This window comes from Anastrepha ludens, chromosome 5 (assembly GCF_028408465.1).
Source record: "Anastrepha ludens isolate Willacy chromosome 5, idAnaLude1.1, whole genome shotgun sequence".
Classification (NCBI taxonomy): Eukaryota; Metazoa; Arthropoda; class Insecta; order Diptera; family Tephritidae; genus Anastrepha; species Anastrepha ludens.
Genome location: NC_071501.1, coordinates 60,485,818 through 60,506,312, shown reverse-complemented (window position 1 = coordinate 60,506,312; position 20,495 = coordinate 60,485,818). Strand labels below are relative to the sequence as shown.

The 20,495-nt window shown below is 41.1% G+C and overlaps 1 protein-coding gene across 3 annotated transcripts in view; it reads right to left on the bottom strand.

The window, feature by feature from the left end:
* The window catches only part of LOC128863599 (electroneutral sodium bicarbonate exchanger 1), a 100,019-nt gene that overhangs the window by 53,047 nt on the left and 26,477 nt on the right, over positions 1-20,495 (bottom strand). For all 3 annotated transcript variants that reach the window (XM_054102830.1, XM_054102833.1, XM_054102831.1), the window contains exons 3-4: positions 7,548-7,682; positions 3,993-4,469 (exon numbers count right to left, since the gene is read on the bottom strand). In XM_054102830.1, coding sequence (XP_053958805.1) covers positions 3,993-4,469; positions 7,548-7,682 — 612 coding nt within the window. The remainder of the gene's footprint in view (positions 1-3,992; positions 4,470-7,547; positions 7,683-20,495) is intronic.

Sequence of the window (20,495 nt, the reverse complement as noted above, 5' to 3'; positions counted from 1 at the left end):
ATTACCGGTGGCACTTTAGATATTATTGCCGGCCAACAGAAAACCGGTATATTTTAGAGCACACCGACTGAAATTAAGGAAAGCTATAGAAGCAAGTAAAAAGGGATGCTTTAAAAGAATGATCGACGACGCGGATGACAATCCATGGGGTATTGCCTATAAGACAGTCATGTCCAAAGTAAAAGGACCCCAGCTCCTCAACCAACTTGCCCAGATCTACTTGAAAAGGTGGTCATCAAAGCAGCAGAATTTATACGCAAGTGGGAGAAAATGATGAGATTTAGGCAGTTACAGTGCCAGAAGTGTTAATCACATTGGCGCGAATTAATGACAACAAAGTATCTGGGCCCGATGGCATATCGAATGCGGTATTTAAAGCGGCGGTGTACTCAAATCCGGCCGTGTTTATAAACCTATATAATTTGTGCCTGACCGAAGGTACATTCCCAAAGAGGTGGAAAAAGCAGCGTCTAGTATTATTGCTAAAACCGGGAAAGCAGCCGGATCAGCCATCGTCATACGGACCGCTGTGTATGCTCGATACCGTTGGGAAGGTATTCGAAAGAATATTAGGCGAAAGATTGCGGGAGTATCTGGAGGAGCCAGGAGGTCACTCAGACAATCAGTTCGGTTTTCGTAGAGCTAGATCTACTGTTGATGCAATAGATACATAACAAGAATACAAAGTTGGTTGAATAACGCAAGCCTGGTACTAGCTGCCCAAAAAACAGAACTGGCACTGATCAGCAGAAGCAAGCAGGAAGAAAAGCTGTCAATATCAGTTGGTGGCCACGATATAGCATCCCAGAAGTCTATAAAATATCTTGGCATGTACATTGATGCCAGACTAACATTTAGGGAACATCTTAAAGTTGTTAGTGTGAAGGCGACAAAGGTTAACAACGCATTTATGGGCATGCTACCGAGCTTAGGAGGACTACAGGGTGCCAGGAGAAACATTCTTTCCACTGTGACATACTCCATAATGTTGTACGCCTCTCAAATCTGGGCTGGAGCAAAAAAGTACCATTTTAAAGAACTACTGCAGGTCAGTAGAACAAGTGCGTTGAGGACCTCATGTGCCTATAGAACGCAGCTATTAAGTGGACACGGATGTTTCCGAAAATATCTGCATCGCTTAGACGTAGCCCGTATTGTCCAGAATGTTTGGACGAAGAGGAGAGGGTCGAATATGTGACCTTCTATTGTAGCAGGTTCGTTAAGGAACGCGAGGACCTAGCAAGAACAACTGGTGTGTTTCTGACGCCCATTAACCTAGTTCCATAAATGCTTGGGTCGAATGAAAAATGGAGGTCAGTGCAAGTTTTTGCAACTCGAATTATCGTGGAACTTCGCCACATTCATTGGAGGCGAAGGAACGACGCGAGACAAATGCGGCAGCAACCACAACTGTCGCATTGATAAAAAGCAGCAAGACGAACAGTAGACGAATATTGCTTATTGCTCACGACGGCCTCCAGACGTAATTACAAAAACGGTATCCCTGTAGGATGAACCGTCGGACTTGAGGTGCTTTTAGTGGCGTTAAAGTCCCACACTGACTAAGGCTTTCGATTGATTTTACACCTCGTAAAAAAACAAACAAAAAAAAAATCAAGTCAATGCTAGTACTAGGTTGGGTGAAAAGGTTACCCAGTAAACTTACGCAAATCGCTTGCTGTCAGGAGCTTGAGACCGGCATGTCTGATACGATTCAATTAATCTTCTCAGCTACTGCTAAGTACATACAATATAATCCCACGACCCATTTAGTAACAAATAAAAGATTAATAGTCAAAATATTTTGCTTATTTTAGTAAAGCATTCAGGTATTTAGTCATAGTCCCCACATTAACCCCACAGTATTAACTACCGTAGAAATGGACAGTTTATTTCATATTTATTCAGCAAAGGTTTGTCGATTGTGTAAGTACAAAATATAATTTTGTCGTATGCGTAAGTATATGCATCTTTTCAGGGTTATTAAGCTCTAAATATGTGTACGTACGTATTGTATATGTATATTATTTAGTGTCTGCCATTTAATAATGGAAAGATAAATATTTCAAAAGCTTTTGCAAGGAATATAAATTTTTGTTTGCCTATATTATCTATATATATATAAATGAAATGATGTTCGTTTGGACGCATTTTTTGGGCCGATACGAGGCCAATTTTATTCGTTCTTTTTTCATATTATAGGGATCCACTAGGGGAAGGTTTTTAGCAAAAAAAAATTTTTTTTTAATATTTTCTTCATATAAAAAAAGAAAAAATCAAAATATTGTACAAATTGTGTTTTTAGTGAAAATTGCCGCAGATTAAGTTTCAAATTAACATTCATTTTATATGTACAACGTTTTTTGAATAAATATGCGAAATTTTCGTTATTGTGAAACGATTTGTGTCGTGTTGCTAAGTTGCAAATTTGTTTCGACGGAGAGTAAACATAAACAACAACATGTTTATGATACAATCATGAATAATGTTAGCCATGGAACTGGTGGATTGTTTTTCTTGGATGCTCCTGGGGGAACAGGAAAGACCTTTTTGATTTCATTGATAATAGCAACAATTCGATCAGATAATAACGTTACATTGGCACTCGCTTCTTCCGGAATTGCGGCTACATTACTGGAAGGCGGTCGCACAGCACATTCTGCATTAAAGTTGCCTTTGAATATGCAGGTAAATGAAACACCAACATGTAATATTTCGAAAACATCTGGAATGGCAAAAGTTCTTAAAGTATGTAAGCTCATCGTATGGGACGAATGTACTATGGCACACAAGAAAACATTGGAAGCACTTGATAGAACTTTGAAAGATCTACGAGGAAGCCAAACAGTCTTTGGAGATGCCATGATTTTATTGGCTGGAGATTTCAGGCAAACATTACCTGTGATCCCAAAATCTACGGCTGCAGATGAAATCAATGCATGCTTAAAATCATCGTATTTATGAAAACATGTAAACACGCTTACACTTGCTACAAACGTACGTGTTCAACTACAGAACGATCCGTCAGCAGCTGAATTTTCACACCAATTACTGAATATCGGAAATGGCCAAATGTCTGTCGATCCAACAGGAATGATTACATTGCCTAACAATTTCTGCACTTTTGCACAGTCTAAAGAGGCATTGATACAGAGTGTATTTCCAAACATAGTTCAACATTACAAAAACCATGATTGGCACAGCGAAAGAGCAATTTTAGCTGGGGAAAATAAGGACGTCAATGATATAAATGCTGCTATTTTGGATCAAATACCTGGTGACATACATAGTTGCATATAAGTAAGTCAATGGACACTATTACTGATCAAGATGTTGTCGCAAATTATCCAACTGAATTCTTAAACTCACTCGATTTGCCAGGCCTACCACCTCATAATTTACGATTAAAAATTGGAGCACCGATTATTATGCTGCGCAACATTAATGTGCCACGACTTTGCAATGGTACCAGACTCGCTGTGAAAAAGCTAATGGGTAACGTTATCGAAGCAACAATTTTGAAAGGGAAGTACAAAGGAGAAGACGTTGTGATACCCAGAATTCCACTGATTCCGACGGATTTACCATTGGATTTCAAACGTTTGCAGTTCCCTATTCGCCTTGCCTTCGCTATGACAATTAATAAGGCGCAAGGACAGTCTCTACAAATGTGCGGTATTAATTTAAAATACCCAATTTTTTCTCATAGACAAACGTATGTAGCTTGCTCACGAGTAGACAAACCATCGTCATTATTCATTTACGCAAAAGATGGAAAAACCAAAAACGTTGTCTACCAAAAAGTGTTACAATAAAATTCGAATGAAATTGTATCAAAGAATTTGCTTTGTTTCGTATTAATTTTATTCTCTTTCAGCAAATCATTGAATTTATCGCGTAGCGAAGCGGGCGAGGGTACGCTAGTTATACATAAAAATACATTTTTCAAAACTTGGAAGCTATTGGGGTGTTACTTCTAATTTTATACTTACTTTTGGAAGATGGCTGATTGCGACTAATATCAACAAGTGAACGAATGATTGGCAAACCCTTGTTCTTTTTACTGTACTCGTGCTGATGACGATGACGTCTGAGCAACAGATCTTTAATTTTCGTACGGTAATTTATTGGAAACATTCCATTATTTACCATATTGTCACATAGTAAATCAACAATAAGATCTAGGCTACTGGCTTCCATATCCAGCATAATGGATCCCCTCCGCAATAAACTGCGAAGTTCGAATAATGTGTGCAAAAACAACGTGGCTACGTGTGGTTTTGACCATCTGTTACCACCTTCTTCCACATCTTCCTCAAATTTTATCCAGCGCGCAATTTCTTTCCATTCAAAATCATCACCTTCTTTGACCAAAACTTCCATTTCGGAAAAGATAGGGTGTATTTCGCGAATGCCATCGTGTTCATCCTCTCCAAGTATAAATTGTACTCGTTGCGCTGGTGGAGTAGCTGTAAAAATGGTAGGTATTATAAATATATTAAAGCATTTACTATAATAATAATTCTTTCACTAAAAATCGAATATAATACATATATAAAAATTAATGTTTGCTTGTTCATAACTCATGCGCCGCCGCTTATCCGATTTCGATGAAATTTTAGCAACTTATTTGTACTTAGGACGGCGTAGTCACATTATTATAAAAAAATGAGTTATTGACAAATTAAATATTTACGAAGCAAAACGATTCATATTCATAACATAGAAAGGTCGGGTGCCAGAAAGGACACCAAAAGCTTAAAGCAATAGGTGGTGCCTTAGTCGATCATTGACAAAAATTATTGGAACAGTACATTGTAATGGCATACGATAAAGTTAACACGGTGTCTAATACACCGACTTTGCAAATCAGCATATTTATACTGCGGGCAAAAAGTAAGGTGAATTTATTTGTCAAACTTTAAAACTTCGCTCTAGTTATATTTTTCATGAGTTGGCAGCACTATTAATAACATCTGGGCCAACTTTCATGTGAATGTCATTATCAGTAATATATTTACGCTTGTGTTTACCAAACGACCAAGAGTGTATTTTTCGATTTTTACAATGTCTGATTTGATTAAGCAGAGAAGTGCCATCAAATTTTGTTTGCGGAATGAAATTTCGGCTGCGGAAACGTTTAGCATGCTGCAGAAGGCATTTGGTGATTCAACCATGTCGCAGAAAAATGTTTATAAGTGGTACAAAGACTTCAAAAAAGGGTCGAGAGCGTGTTGATGACTTGGAGCGCTCCGGACGACCATCGACGTCAACAGATGACCAGCACGTCAATAAAGTGAGGGAGTTAGTGCTCAAAAATCGTCGGTTGACTGTTAAAGACCTTACTGATATGATCGGAATACCAGAACGATCTGTGAAAACCATTTTGAAATACCATTTGGGCATACGAAAAGTCAAATCTCGTTTGGTACCGAAAACTCTCAATTTCTTGGAAAAAAGTCGTCGCGTTGATGTGTGTGAAACAATGCTTTCAGACTACGAGTATCAGGACAAGCTCAAATGCATCATTACGGGAGATGAGACTAGGATTTATGCTTACGACCCTGAAACAACCGACCAATCAAACGAATATCGTGCTAAAGGCGAGGCCAGACCGAAAAGAGCACGTCAAAGTCGTTCAAAAATAAAGGTCATGATGACAGTTTTTTTCTATTTTCGTGGTGTGGTGTACTATGAATTCCTTCCACCTGACCGACGTAAAAGATGGCGCACCTTAATTAGCAATCACAAACTGCGATCTTCTTTCTGCGTTTGTCATATTCTTGTCAAGCATTTCGGGTTTTATAGCATCGATTTTTTGCATCTTTAGAAGCTTTAGCATAGATTTTGTCGTTTTGTTCATTAACGCGTTCACGCCGGCGCGTACCACCGGTGGCCCGCACAAGATTGCTTCATGAGGCGGCGTGTACCAGCGGTGGCCCGCACAAGATTGCGTCTTTTGGCAGCGCGTACCACCAATGGTACTTTATTAGAAGGTACCTATGAGATGAGATGCCATAAACGACTACCCTTACGAAAAAATTTCGTTTTATGACCTGCAATCGCTTCCGCGAAAAGGCGTAAACATTGCCCATCTGTGGGCGAAGACCATGAATAACAGCGCCGGCCCGAACGTGTTAAACATTTCTTCAGGAAGCTTGGGAAAGACGCTTGATCGTGCGGTAACAAACATTCTCGAAATATTAAGTTTTTTCAGCAATTCATAAACCTCACTTGCACTTTTACCACACCTATGTAATTCAATCACTGCAATGCCAGTTTCCTTAGATCCCCACAAGTGAAATTTGCCGCGAAACTGAGTATAATTTATAAGTAGAAAATGCATACGAACAAAAGCAAAAATAACGGAACTTTTTTCTGCGAATTTTTTCTCGCTGTATACATTGTAAAATTTGTCACAGAATTTGTGCAAGACTAAGTATATATATAATTGGCGCTTACATCCTTGGCCGAGCTCCTCCTCCTATTTGTGGCGTGTGTCTTGATATTAATGCACAAATGGAGGGACCTACAGTTTTAAGCCGACTCTGAACGGCAGGTATTTTTATGAAGTTCTTTTTCATGGCAGAAATACACTCGGAGGTTTGCCATTGCCTGTCGAGGGGCGACCGCTATTAGAAAAATCGTTTTCTTTATTTTGGTGTTTCACCGAGAATCGAACCTACGTTCTCCGAATTCCGAATGGTAGTCACGCACCAACTATTCAGCTATCGCGGCCGTGGAAGGAAGTTTAGTGTTGTTTATAATGCGGTTTGACATTGACACGATTATGAGAACAGGTGCGAGCCTTTGATCCTTGTATGCGCTCTTACTGTTCTGACCTTTGTTAATGGAATTTCTCTGTATTACAATACCATAGCAGAATTTAAAAGTGATGAACATGGCGAATAATTCCACCAACAAATGAAACAAATAGATTTATCGTTCACCTAAAACGAACAATCGGTTCTGTGATTCAATTGTTGTGATTTGTTAACAGATTCTCCAGACATTCGAAATTCGTATCGTCTATCGTATTTTCTTTAATACGAAACCGTTATTTGACTATATGTACCTCAAAACAACAAAACAGATAAAAAATTATTTGGACTTTCGGACTAATCGACCGATTTTACATACGAATGGATGGTCTTGGGGTGTTTGGGCTGTAAACTACTGTAAATAATAATGGGCCTCTTCTATTCGCCATTTCCCTGCTCGCTATCTCTATGCTCGATCAACTTGAAAGAAAATTTTCATGCGAAAGCAATAACAAAGTTATCGAGTAAGATTCGCCGCCAGCGAGTATGGCTATAGCGCATTAAACTGGTATAACTCACTGTCGAACATACACATGTAATTTAAAGCAACTCTATTCCTACGTTGCCATCATATAATCATTTATACCAGTTGTTTCATCTATTCACCAATTGTTAACGCTTGGCGATAAGAAGAGGCCTGATATATGTATAAAGTAAACATTCTTGAGTTATTCCCTCTAGTTTTCTATTTCTATTATAAGGGAAAGTGCGCATTTGCCAACTTACTTTCTATCTCACCAGGTACCCCTAAATGCTTTTCACCGTTGTTTTCCTTGTTAGTATGGTATTTACGACGTCGTGTTAAATGACGACGGCCTCCTTGCACATGTAAACTAACATAAACGGTATGAGCGCGATGTCCTAAAATATATTAAAGAAATGTCGTTAACGTACAGTAATAATGCTAATATTATAAGTAAAACATACATTACTATTTAATACATATATTTATAATCAAGTTGGAATAGTTTATTTTTTTCATCTTCGTAAAAATACATGAACGCCTTAATTCAGTTAATAATTGCTTCTGAATGGCAATCATCAAGAGTTTAGGAAGCCATATTTGATCGTGTGTATCTTGACAATTAATTTAGCTAACTTGGTCAATTCGAAAATAACATTTTCCAAACAATTTTCGTTAATAAAACCAAAAAATTGAAACACACTAAAATGTCTCAATTGCGGCGTTGAATATAAAGATATAAGTTCGAAGGTGAATCTATTCAAGGTGGTAGCATTCGAGCAATAACAACATACGCAAACTATTCGAATACTAGCTTGCTAGACCTCGTTATAAAGTATAGTCCTGAGCGTATTCCCAAATTTAACCAAATGTTTTTTTATCTCTGACCATAACTTGATGTTTTGTGCACTAGATGTGTCGTTTAACTGTCCTGCTGATTGTGTTACTTTTATATATATATCGTGATTTGAAATCTGTAAGTGTTCTATTCGCTGATCTCTCGAATATTAACTATTAACTGGGATAAATTTTGCTTCTATAAGACTGTTGACGATAAACTTGACATTTTAAATAAAACTCTCACTGGACTATTTGATCATCATGATATGTTCGGGCTATGAATAGCTTTTCTTCATGGTACAAAAAGAAAAAGAAAAATTTGAAATAAATTGCATCCAAACTGGAGATGAGCCATCACTGACTACGCTTGGTCGTAATAGAAGAATGCAAGAAATAATGCAAACGCCATTATAAGAAATGCAAAGCGATTATTCACTACTGTCTAAAGAATTAGGTGTAATTTAAAAAAACTCAATTTACATGGAAAATTTATAGTAAGTCTGGGTATAAAATTGACCCTGGATATACTTCATGACTATTTTACTAGCGTCTGCAAAAGCAACAATAGTTCTCCAGCTCAAAATTTTATTAGCAGTTTTGGTTCAAAAGATGAATTTAAAATTTATGGGATATCGGAATCAGAAGTTTTGAAATCTGTGAAGGGTATCAAGTTGAATGCCATTGGAGGGGGTGGAGTACCTTTGAAATGTGTGAAGCTTGTGCTACCATTTATTCTAGGCACTCTAACACATGTTATTAATCACTGCTTCATAACTTTATGTTTTCCAACAGAGTGGAACAAGTCTTGTTTTGTCGGCTTCGGTTCGCCGCATTGTTCTGTTCTTCGTACTATATTATTCCCTTTTTGTGAATGATATATACTCTGTGTGCCAGTTTGTTAACGTCCATGTTTATGTTGTCTGCAATTTCACAATGGGCCCACGATTGTCTTAGCCTAAACGCGGTCAGGCCATATGTACTGCCCATTAGCAACAGTTTAGTATATGTGAAAGATAGATATTTCTAAATTTTTTGTTGGAATGTTCGAGATCGAAAAGCTGCAGTCACAACAGATAGCCAGAAGATTCGCCACATGACTCTCACTCCTGCTCTCAGAGAGTACTGCCCAACAAACCGGCATGCACGAGCAATGGAACAACATTTCTCGTTCTCTACGTATCGCCGTCAAAGAAGAAATCGGATTTCGGGAGCCCGAAAAAACAGTGGGTATGACGAGGAATTTCGTGCTTCAGCAGAAAGAAAGAATGCTGCCTATAGAGCCAAGCTGCGATCGGACGCAACGCGAGCCGTGTGCGATCGCTATTGGGAACTAAGAAAGGAAGAGAAAGAAGAAAAGAAATGGGAGGGCGAAATACGTGAGTGTGAGGGGCTTGATGTGCTGACCAATAGGGACAACGCTCAAAAATTCTCCGGAAAGTTTGGCGGCTTATAGAAGATTTCAAGACCGGTGCATTTTCCTATAAGAACAAAGACGGCGATATGATGACTGATATCCAGGTAGCACTTGTCAAACTTGTTAAATAGTGACAGCAGCGCATGCCAGAGAGAATGTGAAGATCCACTAATCGTTGACGACAGAGTTGTAATTCCGCTACCCGACTATGACGAGGTGAGAAAAGCAATTACGAGGCTAAATAACAACAAAGACGAGGGAGATGATGGGCTGAGCTATTCAAACATGGCGGCGAAGGCTAGTAAGGTGCATACATCAGCTTCTATGAGAAATATGGTAGGATGAAAGCATGCCTGCCGATTGGAATTTAAGTGTGCTTTGCCCAATCCATAAGAAAGGTGATTCTACAATCTGCTCCAATAATCGCGGGATTAGTCTTCTAAATATCGCCTATAAGGTTCTAGCGAGAGTGTTGTGGAAAAGACTGAAGGCCACCATCAACCGGCCGATTGGACCTTATCTACTATCGATCAGATATTCACAATACGCCAGGTCTTAGAAAAGATCCATGGATGGAGATTCGACACACACCATTTTTCTGACGATTTTAAAGCTGCTTTCGGCAGCACGCAAAGGAGTTGCTTATTTGCCGCGATGATATCCCCGGAAAACTAATACGGCTATGCAAAATAACGTAAATCAATACCAGCAGAATTGGGAAGGATCTCTCTGAGCCCTTTGATACTAAACAAGGTTTCAGACAGGTTGACTCGCTGTCGTGTGACTTCTTTGACCTGGAGAAGGTCGTAGATATTGATATCATCGGCCTTGACAGCCACTCTCTTAGTTCTGCCTTTTCCAAACTGAATAAAGAAGCAAAGCGAATGGGGCTGGTGGCGAACGAGGGCGAAACAAAGTACCTACTGCCATTAAACAAACAGCCGGCGAGCTCGCGTATAGGCACCCACGTCACTGCTGATATTCATGTTTTCGAGGTTGTAAAAGACGTCGTTTATTTAAGAACCAGCAGCCGATAAGAATGTCAGCCTTAAAATCCAACGGAGAATCTCTCTTGCCAATAAGTGGTACTTTGGGCCAAGGAGGCAATTGAGTAGTAAAGTTTTCTCGACGAACAAAACTAATACACGAATAGTTGAAAACTTGTTTGGGATTATTATGAAGCAATTCGAAGTCCGCTCTCGTCCTATAAAGCTTAATGCTTATAAAACTATGCGTATAATTTTAGCTTGTTATGCGCTACATAACTTTTTAGCGACGAAAAAGCCCAATTATAAAGTATTATTGGACAATCGCTTTGATGAGTACGGAAATCTGGTCGTTGAAGCACAAGTAAAAATGATCCTTTAACCGTTGAAAATGGAACAGAAGGAACTCCAAGTTCTTATATACATATATAAAGAAGCAGAAGCTCTTAGCCATTAGTACGAATTATGTCGGCAGTATTAATTATTATCCATACGTATTAAAAATGAAAAGTAAAATAAACTTTTATATATTATTTGTACGTTTATTTACTTTTTAAATAAACTAAAAAATTAGTTCAATGATTTCAAGATTAAACCAAAATAAAATAGGTATAAAGGTCCAGCAGCTTGCATGGAAAAGAAGGTCCTTCAACGAAAGCGCTTTCTGCGAAGTATGGCAAAACTGCGAATTAGAGGCTTATTCGGCAGAGGTGAAAGTAGAAATTAAAGCGAAACGATTACTGGCAGCATGTGATGCAGCAATCCGTATATGTAACGCTTTTGCCACTTCCCCATTCGTCACAAAGTAAAGGAGGCTATTGATAAGTTATAACCCCCATATGCAATTAGGACAGGAATCTGGACGCAGGTTCTGGTGTGTCTAAAAGGCACAAACACGGCTCCACCGTAAAGTCTCTATCGAATCCGACGATGCACAACGTCAAGGTAGCAATCATCTTTAGTTTTGCACTTCGTCGGACTCGAAGGGATGCAGGAGATTTTTTAGCCGGCAATTCATTTTGCAACCTGCAATCGATAGATCCAAGCGTCGTTCGCTTCCCCCTGTAATGAAGAGACTTGAGTCTTTCTTCGATACATCTGACTCCAGCCACGCATCAGCATGGATTTTGTAGAGTGCACAGTACCACCACAGCCCTCACCGCCACAATTGTCCAGATAAACCATGGGGTTAACCAAAACCGCCCTTGCATGAGGACTGTCCTAGTAGCGTAAGACGTAAAGAGGGCTTTCGACACAGTCAGCCATTCCACACTACTAGATAATATTCTATAATCTGCCCTCCTGTCGGGATGGAATGGGTGATCTGCGAACTATTTGAGTGGTCGGCGCGTTCGTAGGTCATTTTTCGAAGATTTTTCGATAATGACGTCGGGCAATGACATTGATGACTTGTGGTCCAAACCGAACGTCTATTTCACTCTTTCTCTGCAAGGAATTTACAATTATCCCCCACTAAATACATGGTGACCAGGATGAAGGAGGTCAAACTACAGATAAAGGTGAATATCGATGGCCCACCGTCAGGATTGGTGATAACAACCCCGAAATTTTGGGGGTAACCTTCGATAGTTTGTTTTCCTTTTCAGAGCATACAATCGCAATAGCCACTAAAATCAAAAACCGAAACAAGGTGCTCAAATCGCTAGCCGGTAGCACTTGGGACATATACAAAGAAATGTTGCTGCCGACATTTAAAGCAATTGTCCGACCGTTTCTGAATTATGCTGCGTCTGTCTGGTCGCCTGGCACTTGTGTTTCGCAATGGATAAAGCTTCAGACATTTCAAAATACCGAAATGAGGTTAGCCACGGGATGCCTCCTGGTGTCCCCCATACAACACCTTCACAACAAGGCTTCCATGCTCCCGGTTAAATAGCTAAGCAAAATGCTCAGTAAGCAATTTCTGCTGGAGACCGAAGGTATCACCGCAGTAGGCATTTACTAGAGACTGAACCACATCCCAGACATGTCAGAAGGCATCTATTCAACTACACAAACGATATGCAGGACAAACCACAACTACTGGATCAGACCGTATATATACAGCTCAATTACATTCGGGATATTGTAGTAGCTGTCAGGCATGTGAAGGCACATCCAATGATAGTAATCACCTAAACATATGTCCTTTGAAACCTTCTAACTTAACACCCCTCGCTCTCTGGACCCAATCTGTCAAAACAGCACATTTTCTACGCCTTTTTTTGGTAGGTGAGGTAGGTTTCAAAATGCCTTCGCACTTATAGCGACGTGTAGCCTCTAAAACAATCCCTCCTCCTCTTCTTGGAACTGGGGAGACTCCCTTCCCGGAACTACTTTATGCATTACTTCGGGAGGGCCCAGAACGGCGTCCATGAAACGGACCAACACTATTGACCCACGTCTGGGGCCACCACAGTTGTAGCCAGCTTCATGCTATAGGCTTCATACCAGTGGTATGTGGGACATGCTCCTAGGTTACTCTCACATGGGCGTATTGGTGTTATACGCTATCGATAGTTTCTCTTTCATCTGCAGCAAAACAGAAGCATCGGAAGATGTTGCGATAATATTATTTCGTCGTATCCTCATTTGATGCACACATGTTATTGATTAAGATGTCTGGGCTCAGCTGTTCACCCAAGGATAACTCAAGCGTTCGGAGTTCTTCGTTAAATCGATCGCAGAAGAAGAATACGTGCTCCACGCTTTCTATTGCATTGTTGCATTTTGGACAGAACGGAAAATATTCCATATTAAATCCATGGAGGTACTCCAAGAACATTCGTGACCGCTCAATATTTAAGTTAAATAGCGTTCAACGTGTCCGTGTAGTACGGTCTCCCATTCGCTAATTTTTGGGATAAGTCCATAGGTCTAACGTGCGTTAATAGACAAATCCTATCCGATTTGCCAGTTTTCTAACGAATGCAGACTTTCTGCAGATTTCTCTTCAGTTGTCGGCCTTAACCCTTGCCTGTATAAAGTTGTCCTACAAGTATATCTATTGGGAGTTTTTCAGCGATGACGCAAACCGCATCATCTGATGCGGTCTTGTATGCGCACGCGACTCTTAGCGCATTTCGTCGGTGCACCTGAGCTACGGGTTTAACATTCGATGGTTTAGCTCCTGCCCATATAGGAGTAGCATACAAGATGACTGAATCCACCCCCCTTGACAGGAGGTGCCGTCTGGCGTCTTGCGGTCCGTCTATGCTTGGAAGGATTCTTGTGACAGCAACGATGCCTGTCGCTGCTTTGGAACACACCGTTGCTAAATGTTGTTTAAAGCTGAGCCGTGCATCAATCATTACGCCTAGATACTTAATTGCTTCTTGCGACAGTATTTCGCGGAGCTAGGAGGACAGCTTCTGTTTTTTGTACTGCCTACTTTAACCCCTTTGCAACGTTATAATTGGACTCTAGCTGCTGCATCATTACACCTCCGGAAAGTGGTCCAGCTTCTTGTGCGTGGCCACGTGAGCGATGTCATCGGCATAGCCTACAAGTGTTGCTTTATTCGGCAATTTAAGCTAAGCACTCACAGGGGCTTGTCTGCTTTGGGTAACAGGACTAGTCGTTGCAATTTCCACCTTCATTAAGACATACTTCATACATATTCGCAAAGATTTCTGGCGTCGCCTACACTGCTGCCTTAAAGGCGATATTCGGAACGCCGTCTGGGCCTGGTGCTTTGCTATCTTTTCTGTTGTAACTGGCGGAATGTAGGCGTTGCCAGTCACCATTTGATGTCGTTCACTAGTTTCCTCCTGTTGGGGAAAAAGCTCAATTACTACTTGGCTGAGCAGGATACGGCATGGAGGTTGCAGTGCTCGCGGTCCTTTTACTTTCTGAATAACCGTTCTGTAGGCAAGGCCCCATGGATCATTGTCCGCATTTCCTCAAAGCATCGATTTTTGCTCTGTTTAATAACTGTTTTCAGCCGTTCGCGGTATTCGGCGTGCATCACTGTCCATGTTGGACGATGTCATGCCTTTTTCTTCGCACTCAACTACAGGCTTGAAGCCTCACCCATTTTTGTTGTTTTTCTATCAGTTATATAGCGTTGCTTATCTCAATCACTATAAACAAGTGATCGCTGTGAGTGTATACATTTTCATCTACCATCCATTTTGCGCGGTTTGCTGTAGTGCAATCTGCATAGGCGAGGTCGATTATTGATCGCCCGCTGGTGCGACAAGGTCTATTGCTGCCATAATTTATTCTAATAATCGCCCTCTCGGAGTTGTGTACCGATTACCTCATGTCCTCAACAAGGTATTGAACTCTCCTGCGATGAGAATCGGCCACTTTCCTCTTTCCTCAAATTCCAGTTCTGTCATCAAGTATTAAAAATCTTATGAACTCCACACTGGTGGTGCATATCAGCTCACGCAATATATAATCCATCTAGCTTCGCCCATGTGAATCCGGAATTTGCAACAGATATCCCATTCTGGGGTGTTTTACTGCCCACCACCCAGATTGTTGCTAACTTGGCAAAAATGGTCATCCAATTGTGCGACTTGATGCCTATGAAAACTCCCCAGGGGAGAGCCACATCTACTTTGTTTCCTCCAACCGTGTGCCTTAGCAAGTCATGTGCTGCCTCACAGCGTTTGATGTTTAGCTGTTATATCATCATGCTCTTGTTTTGCGTACTGCTTCTTGATAACGTGAGCATTTTGCGTTACTTGCCGCATGTGATCCCTCGCATAGTACGCATTTTTCAGCGTTTTCGCAAATTGCTGCCTGATTCCCATCCTTGCTGCATCGCTTGCAAAGCTTTGTGCGATGTGGTTCCTTGTATGTTGTCGCAGAATGGTCATATTCCCAACATTTAAAACACTTTTTGGCGATATAACTTCCATTACCCAGCCGACCTTGACAAATCCAAGCGCTAGTAACTTCTTAGCATCTTCAGCCTAGAGTAAAATGTGCATCCAAATGAAGGGCGGACACTTTTGATGGCTATTTTATCTGGTTTTCTCACGCGCCTTTTCGAAAGCTTTGTGGTAATCGGTAGAATCACCTTCCCCCCTTTTTTTAACTCCAACTCCATAAGAAGCCCACCTGTTTGTGTTGTACGTTCCCTAGATTTACCGTGAGATGTGTTAGACAATGACGATCTGTGACTACACTGCACGGGCAGGGTTTAGTAAACTTGTTCAACAACAACAACAGGGATGTGTCCGAAGGATCGGTCGATGAATTTGTGGCGATATTTACCGCAGCTCTTAATAGTGCTCTTAAAATTTCTTGCCCACTTAGAACGCTCCTTCGCTAAGAAGGAAAACTCGCCTTGGTAGACAGCTGAGCTGTCTGAACTAAGGATTTGTGGGATTAGATTAATCAATTAATTAACTAATCCCTATTTAATGCGATTAGATTAATCAAGTCTCAGTCAAGATGGGAGCTAAGAATCTTTATGTCCGAAGTTAGGAAGACTAAGAGTGAGTCATGGAAGGCTGACCTGAGTCTGCAAGGTTCAGGCGAATTCTCTCGGGATGCGCGACGTCTTCGGGGTACTTGAGAGATAAATCAGGGTGTGGGATGATGAGGAGTCACTAAAGTGTTATAACAGACATTTTTCAACGAATCCCACCTACGCATATAGTAACACCAGCTGGGAAGTCTCCAAAAACCCATTTCGTTTCTGTATCTATTTGCTTGACAGCCTGGTTCCAATGGCATCATCCCTGCACAACTGGCGAAATCTGCACATTATATACAGATACTAACATATATACCAAGGCTGTAGAGATCTTGTTGTTTTCGTACTTAAGGCAGCCAAGAGCTTTCAAGTGCACCATAAGGTTTTCAGGCAAATCCTTCTTCCTGAGAAAAGTCAAAGGTTTTGCATGTACACATCTATTTGGATTTCGGCAATTTTCACTTTTGTGCACTGGATATACACCCCTCTCGGTTTCGTCCTCCAAGAAAAAAACTTCTTGGATCAAACATTTTAGCGACCAACCTGTATAAAGTGAGACGCGAAATTCGTCATTATCCAACGGCTGGATTCGAATTTTGCAATCAATCCATTCGCATCTATGCATCACCTCCATTTACTGTTGCTGTATTTAACCTCTTGCTAGCAGTTATTTCCCACCGTGGATTCTTTTGGTTCTTATTTTTTGCAAGCACACCAAAAAAACTCGTCACTCTAAAGGGTACACTGCTCATTGGAAACGTATGTATGTATCATTAAAATATATACAGTTTTTGTTTTGATTTTCTGAAAGTTCGGTACACCTTTAAGTACATTGCACTGCAACTAGTAGGTAGTTATTTTTGTTGTTTAGCAGCCATGTCTCTTGTTCCAACATAAAGCGCAACATTTCGTGTATTAAATCGATAGTCGAAGCGATAAGGGGGTCAGATGATAAACTCTCCAATGCTGAGCATCAGTGTCGGCTAGGTTTATTTAAATCATACTTTAAGCAGGCCTTGTCCGTCCAAACTGATATTGAAGATTTAGATCCCACTGACAACGGTCGCGCAGACTTGGAGAAGACGTCAACACTAGAGTATACTACCCCGAAACGTCATCAAGGCTGTCAAACATCGAGAAATTTAATTATCTTTTAACGTGCTTTAAGGTTCCTACGCTAGAAACTATTAAGGCGTTCCAAGTCACTAGCGAAAGTTCTCCGAAGGCTTTGATTTTGTTTTTTTTGGAAGGAATTGCCTCACTGTTTACAATACCGGCACGGGAGAAGTTGAACGCTCAACAGCTACGCAACCTAGTGGACAAGCCATCGGCAAGTTTTAGTTCGTTGGAGTCAGTCGGAACATCTGCAAACATCGCACAACCAATGTTAATCTACATTGTGAGGAGCAAGTGTGATCAGCAAACTAGAAACAAATGGAACGAGTATTTGGACCGCAAATCACTTCCAACTTTCTCACAATGCACTCGAGTCGTAGAACGGCATTGCCAGTTCCTACACTCATGCGAGTCATCATTACAGCGCAAACTCGAGTTTGGCAAGCAAAATAGTGCAAGCAATCGGAATGAAAGTTCGTCATTTGCTATCACAAACCCTTGCTAGCACAACCCAACTTGAAGGAACTACACTATTACATGCCACATCAGCGCGTGCTTAAACCTAACAGCACATCAACGATACTGCGAGTACTGTTTGATGCCTCCTGCGGCACCTCTACACAAACATCATTGAACGCCATTTTGCTAGTGGGGCCCACAAGAGTTATATAGTACATGCTTCTACTACGTTTTTGTCTGTATCGATTCGCCATCACAGCGGCTATAAATAAAATGTACAGGCAAATACTCGTAGAAAATAATTTACGACAATTCCAGTATATAATTTGGCGAGCTTGCCCAGATTCAGATCTCCGCACCTACCAGCTGAACACTGTGACATATGGAACATCTTCGGCTTCATACCTCGCGATACGCAGCCTACACTGTCTGGCAGACCAACATATGACAGAATTTTCGAACGGCGCTACAGCATAAAGGTGTTGAAGTACTCCGCCGTGGACAGTTTCCAATATCGAAATGACACTCAAATCACCCAGACTTTAAGGAAGGTGAAGCAACAAAGGAGCTTCATATCAGCGACGAATTTGTGACTACATAATGCATTAGGAGTAACATGGCATCAACTCAGCGACGTATTTTCGTTCGGCTTTAGCCCGAAACAACAATATGATTCGGTTACAAAGCGAAAAACAATGTATATTGCCTCATCGCTGTTCAATCCACTTGGTTTGTTGTCACCGCTGATAATCGCTGCCAAGATTATTCTGCAAGTGCTATGGTTATTGAAGCTGGATTGCATGTAGTCAACCGTATGCAACACACTTGTACACGGGTTTTGATACGCATCAATTCGGGTATACGACTGCTCTATATACTTCGATAGACATGTCGCAGTTCATTTACTTACATCAAAATCAAGAGTCACTCCAGTTAAAAAGCAGTCACTTCCCAAACTTGAACTTTGCGCATCTTCTTGCATTTCTCTATGCAAAGATAAAGGATGTTTTTACTGGCCAACATCTAAGTAGTTACTTTTGGACAACTTCGCAACTAGTGCTGCATTGGCTTCGACAGCATTCAATAACGCTATCAACTTTTGTAGGAAACAGAGTATCTGATATACAAGTGTTAACTGCGGTCCTTGTATCTCGAGAATTCCAGAAATCAGGACTCAAAGCGTCGAATTGGTTTTCCGGTCAAGATTTTCTGCGTTACGATCAGATCAAATGGCCGAACACCAGTTTACCTCGACGAAAACGTCATCTATTTGGAAAAGCCCAAACGACGCTTACCATGATGAAGGAGACAAACTACATTCTCGATATCATCAGCCGCATCAGGTCGTACCCCCATTGCTTACGCCTAGTCGCCTGGTTATTAAGATTTCATGACCCATCCAGAAAGAAGTCAACATTCACTAACAGAACATTCAACAGCATCACTTCTCCGATGACGTTCTGTTGCTAAAGATAAATCGATTTTTAAAAGGTTATTTTTGGAGTTTTAACTCCATTTATATACACCTCAATTGGACAACATTGGAACTGATGGGGAACGAAGCATGTGGCACTCTAATATCGGCGAGAGCATGACAGCTGCTAGCCTAGTACAATATATGCTAGAATCTGAAGAAACGTGGAACCATGGTTGTAACGTAGCCTCAACAATTCTGCGAAGGCTGAGACAGGATGATAATGAACGCAGACAAATGAGTGAATAAATTCATCCTGCCTGCTCGAAGGAATAACTGAACTGGTAATAACCTACAGCGATGTGATGGGGTGGTTTATTTCGCAGGCACTACGAAACTTAGTTCAACAAGAGCCGGGGAATATTGCATGTGAATAGGACATACGTATGAGTCGGCTCATACGTATCTTTAGAAGATTCCACCTCCCAGGTCCGCATACCAAAAAAAAAAAAAACAGAAGGCTCAGTACTTGGTCCAACGCTATGGAACCTAATGTACGATGGCGTACTTAAAATGGCCCTTCTCGCAGGAGAAACACTTATTGGGTTCACTGCAGACATCGCGCTGGTGGTAGTAGACAAACGTCTCGAGCCACTTACAGCCGTATGCAATGACGCAATTTCACGTATACGCAAATGGTTGATAGTAGCAAAACCAGAACTTGCAGCGCAGAAAACGGAAGTAGTATTACTAAGCAAAAGGAGGGTACGTGGAGATATCGTGATAATGGTAGGCGAGCACTCCATACGGTCTCAGCCATACTTGAAGCCATACTCAAGATTAAAGGTCAACGATCAGCAAAAAAGCGCAGCTAGAACACAATGCCCTTTTAAGACTTGTGCCAAATATAAGAGGACCTCGGAAAGATAACCGATAGCTGCTTTCAATTGTCACCACATCCGTGAAAACATACGCAGCGCCGATCTGGGCAAATGCGAAAAAATCGCGTATGAAAGAAATAAGAACCACACACAGTGCGCTTAGAGTAGCAAGCGCTTATCGCACGGTTTCAGTTGATGCCATAGCAGTAATATCGATGAAAATCCCTATAGACCTCTCGGTGAAAGAGATGCAGAAGTTGTATAAGTTATTAGGCGGTTGGACGCACAAACTGATACCAGACAGCGAAATGGTATCGAAGGAAGCACGGGGAAGTTGGCTTCTACGTGACGCAACTGCTGAGCGATTTCTACACCGCTCTAATTTGGAAGACGAGCTCTTTTTTCCGGTCTGCCCTGACAAACCAGAGAGTGCAAGACATGTGCTATTCCGGTGCCCGCGTTTTGACACCGAAAGTGAAGCCCTTTGCAGGGTTTTTGTCGAACATCTCACTGAGGCAAACCTTATTATGCAAATGTGGGATAAACCTGGAATTTGGCAAGCGTTATAGCGAGTGGTGTAGCAGCGCGTATAATGAAAACGCTGCCTGAGGAAGAATGGGTCCGAAAGGCGAGCCTGCGCCAACTACAGCTTGGTTTCCAGGCTCAT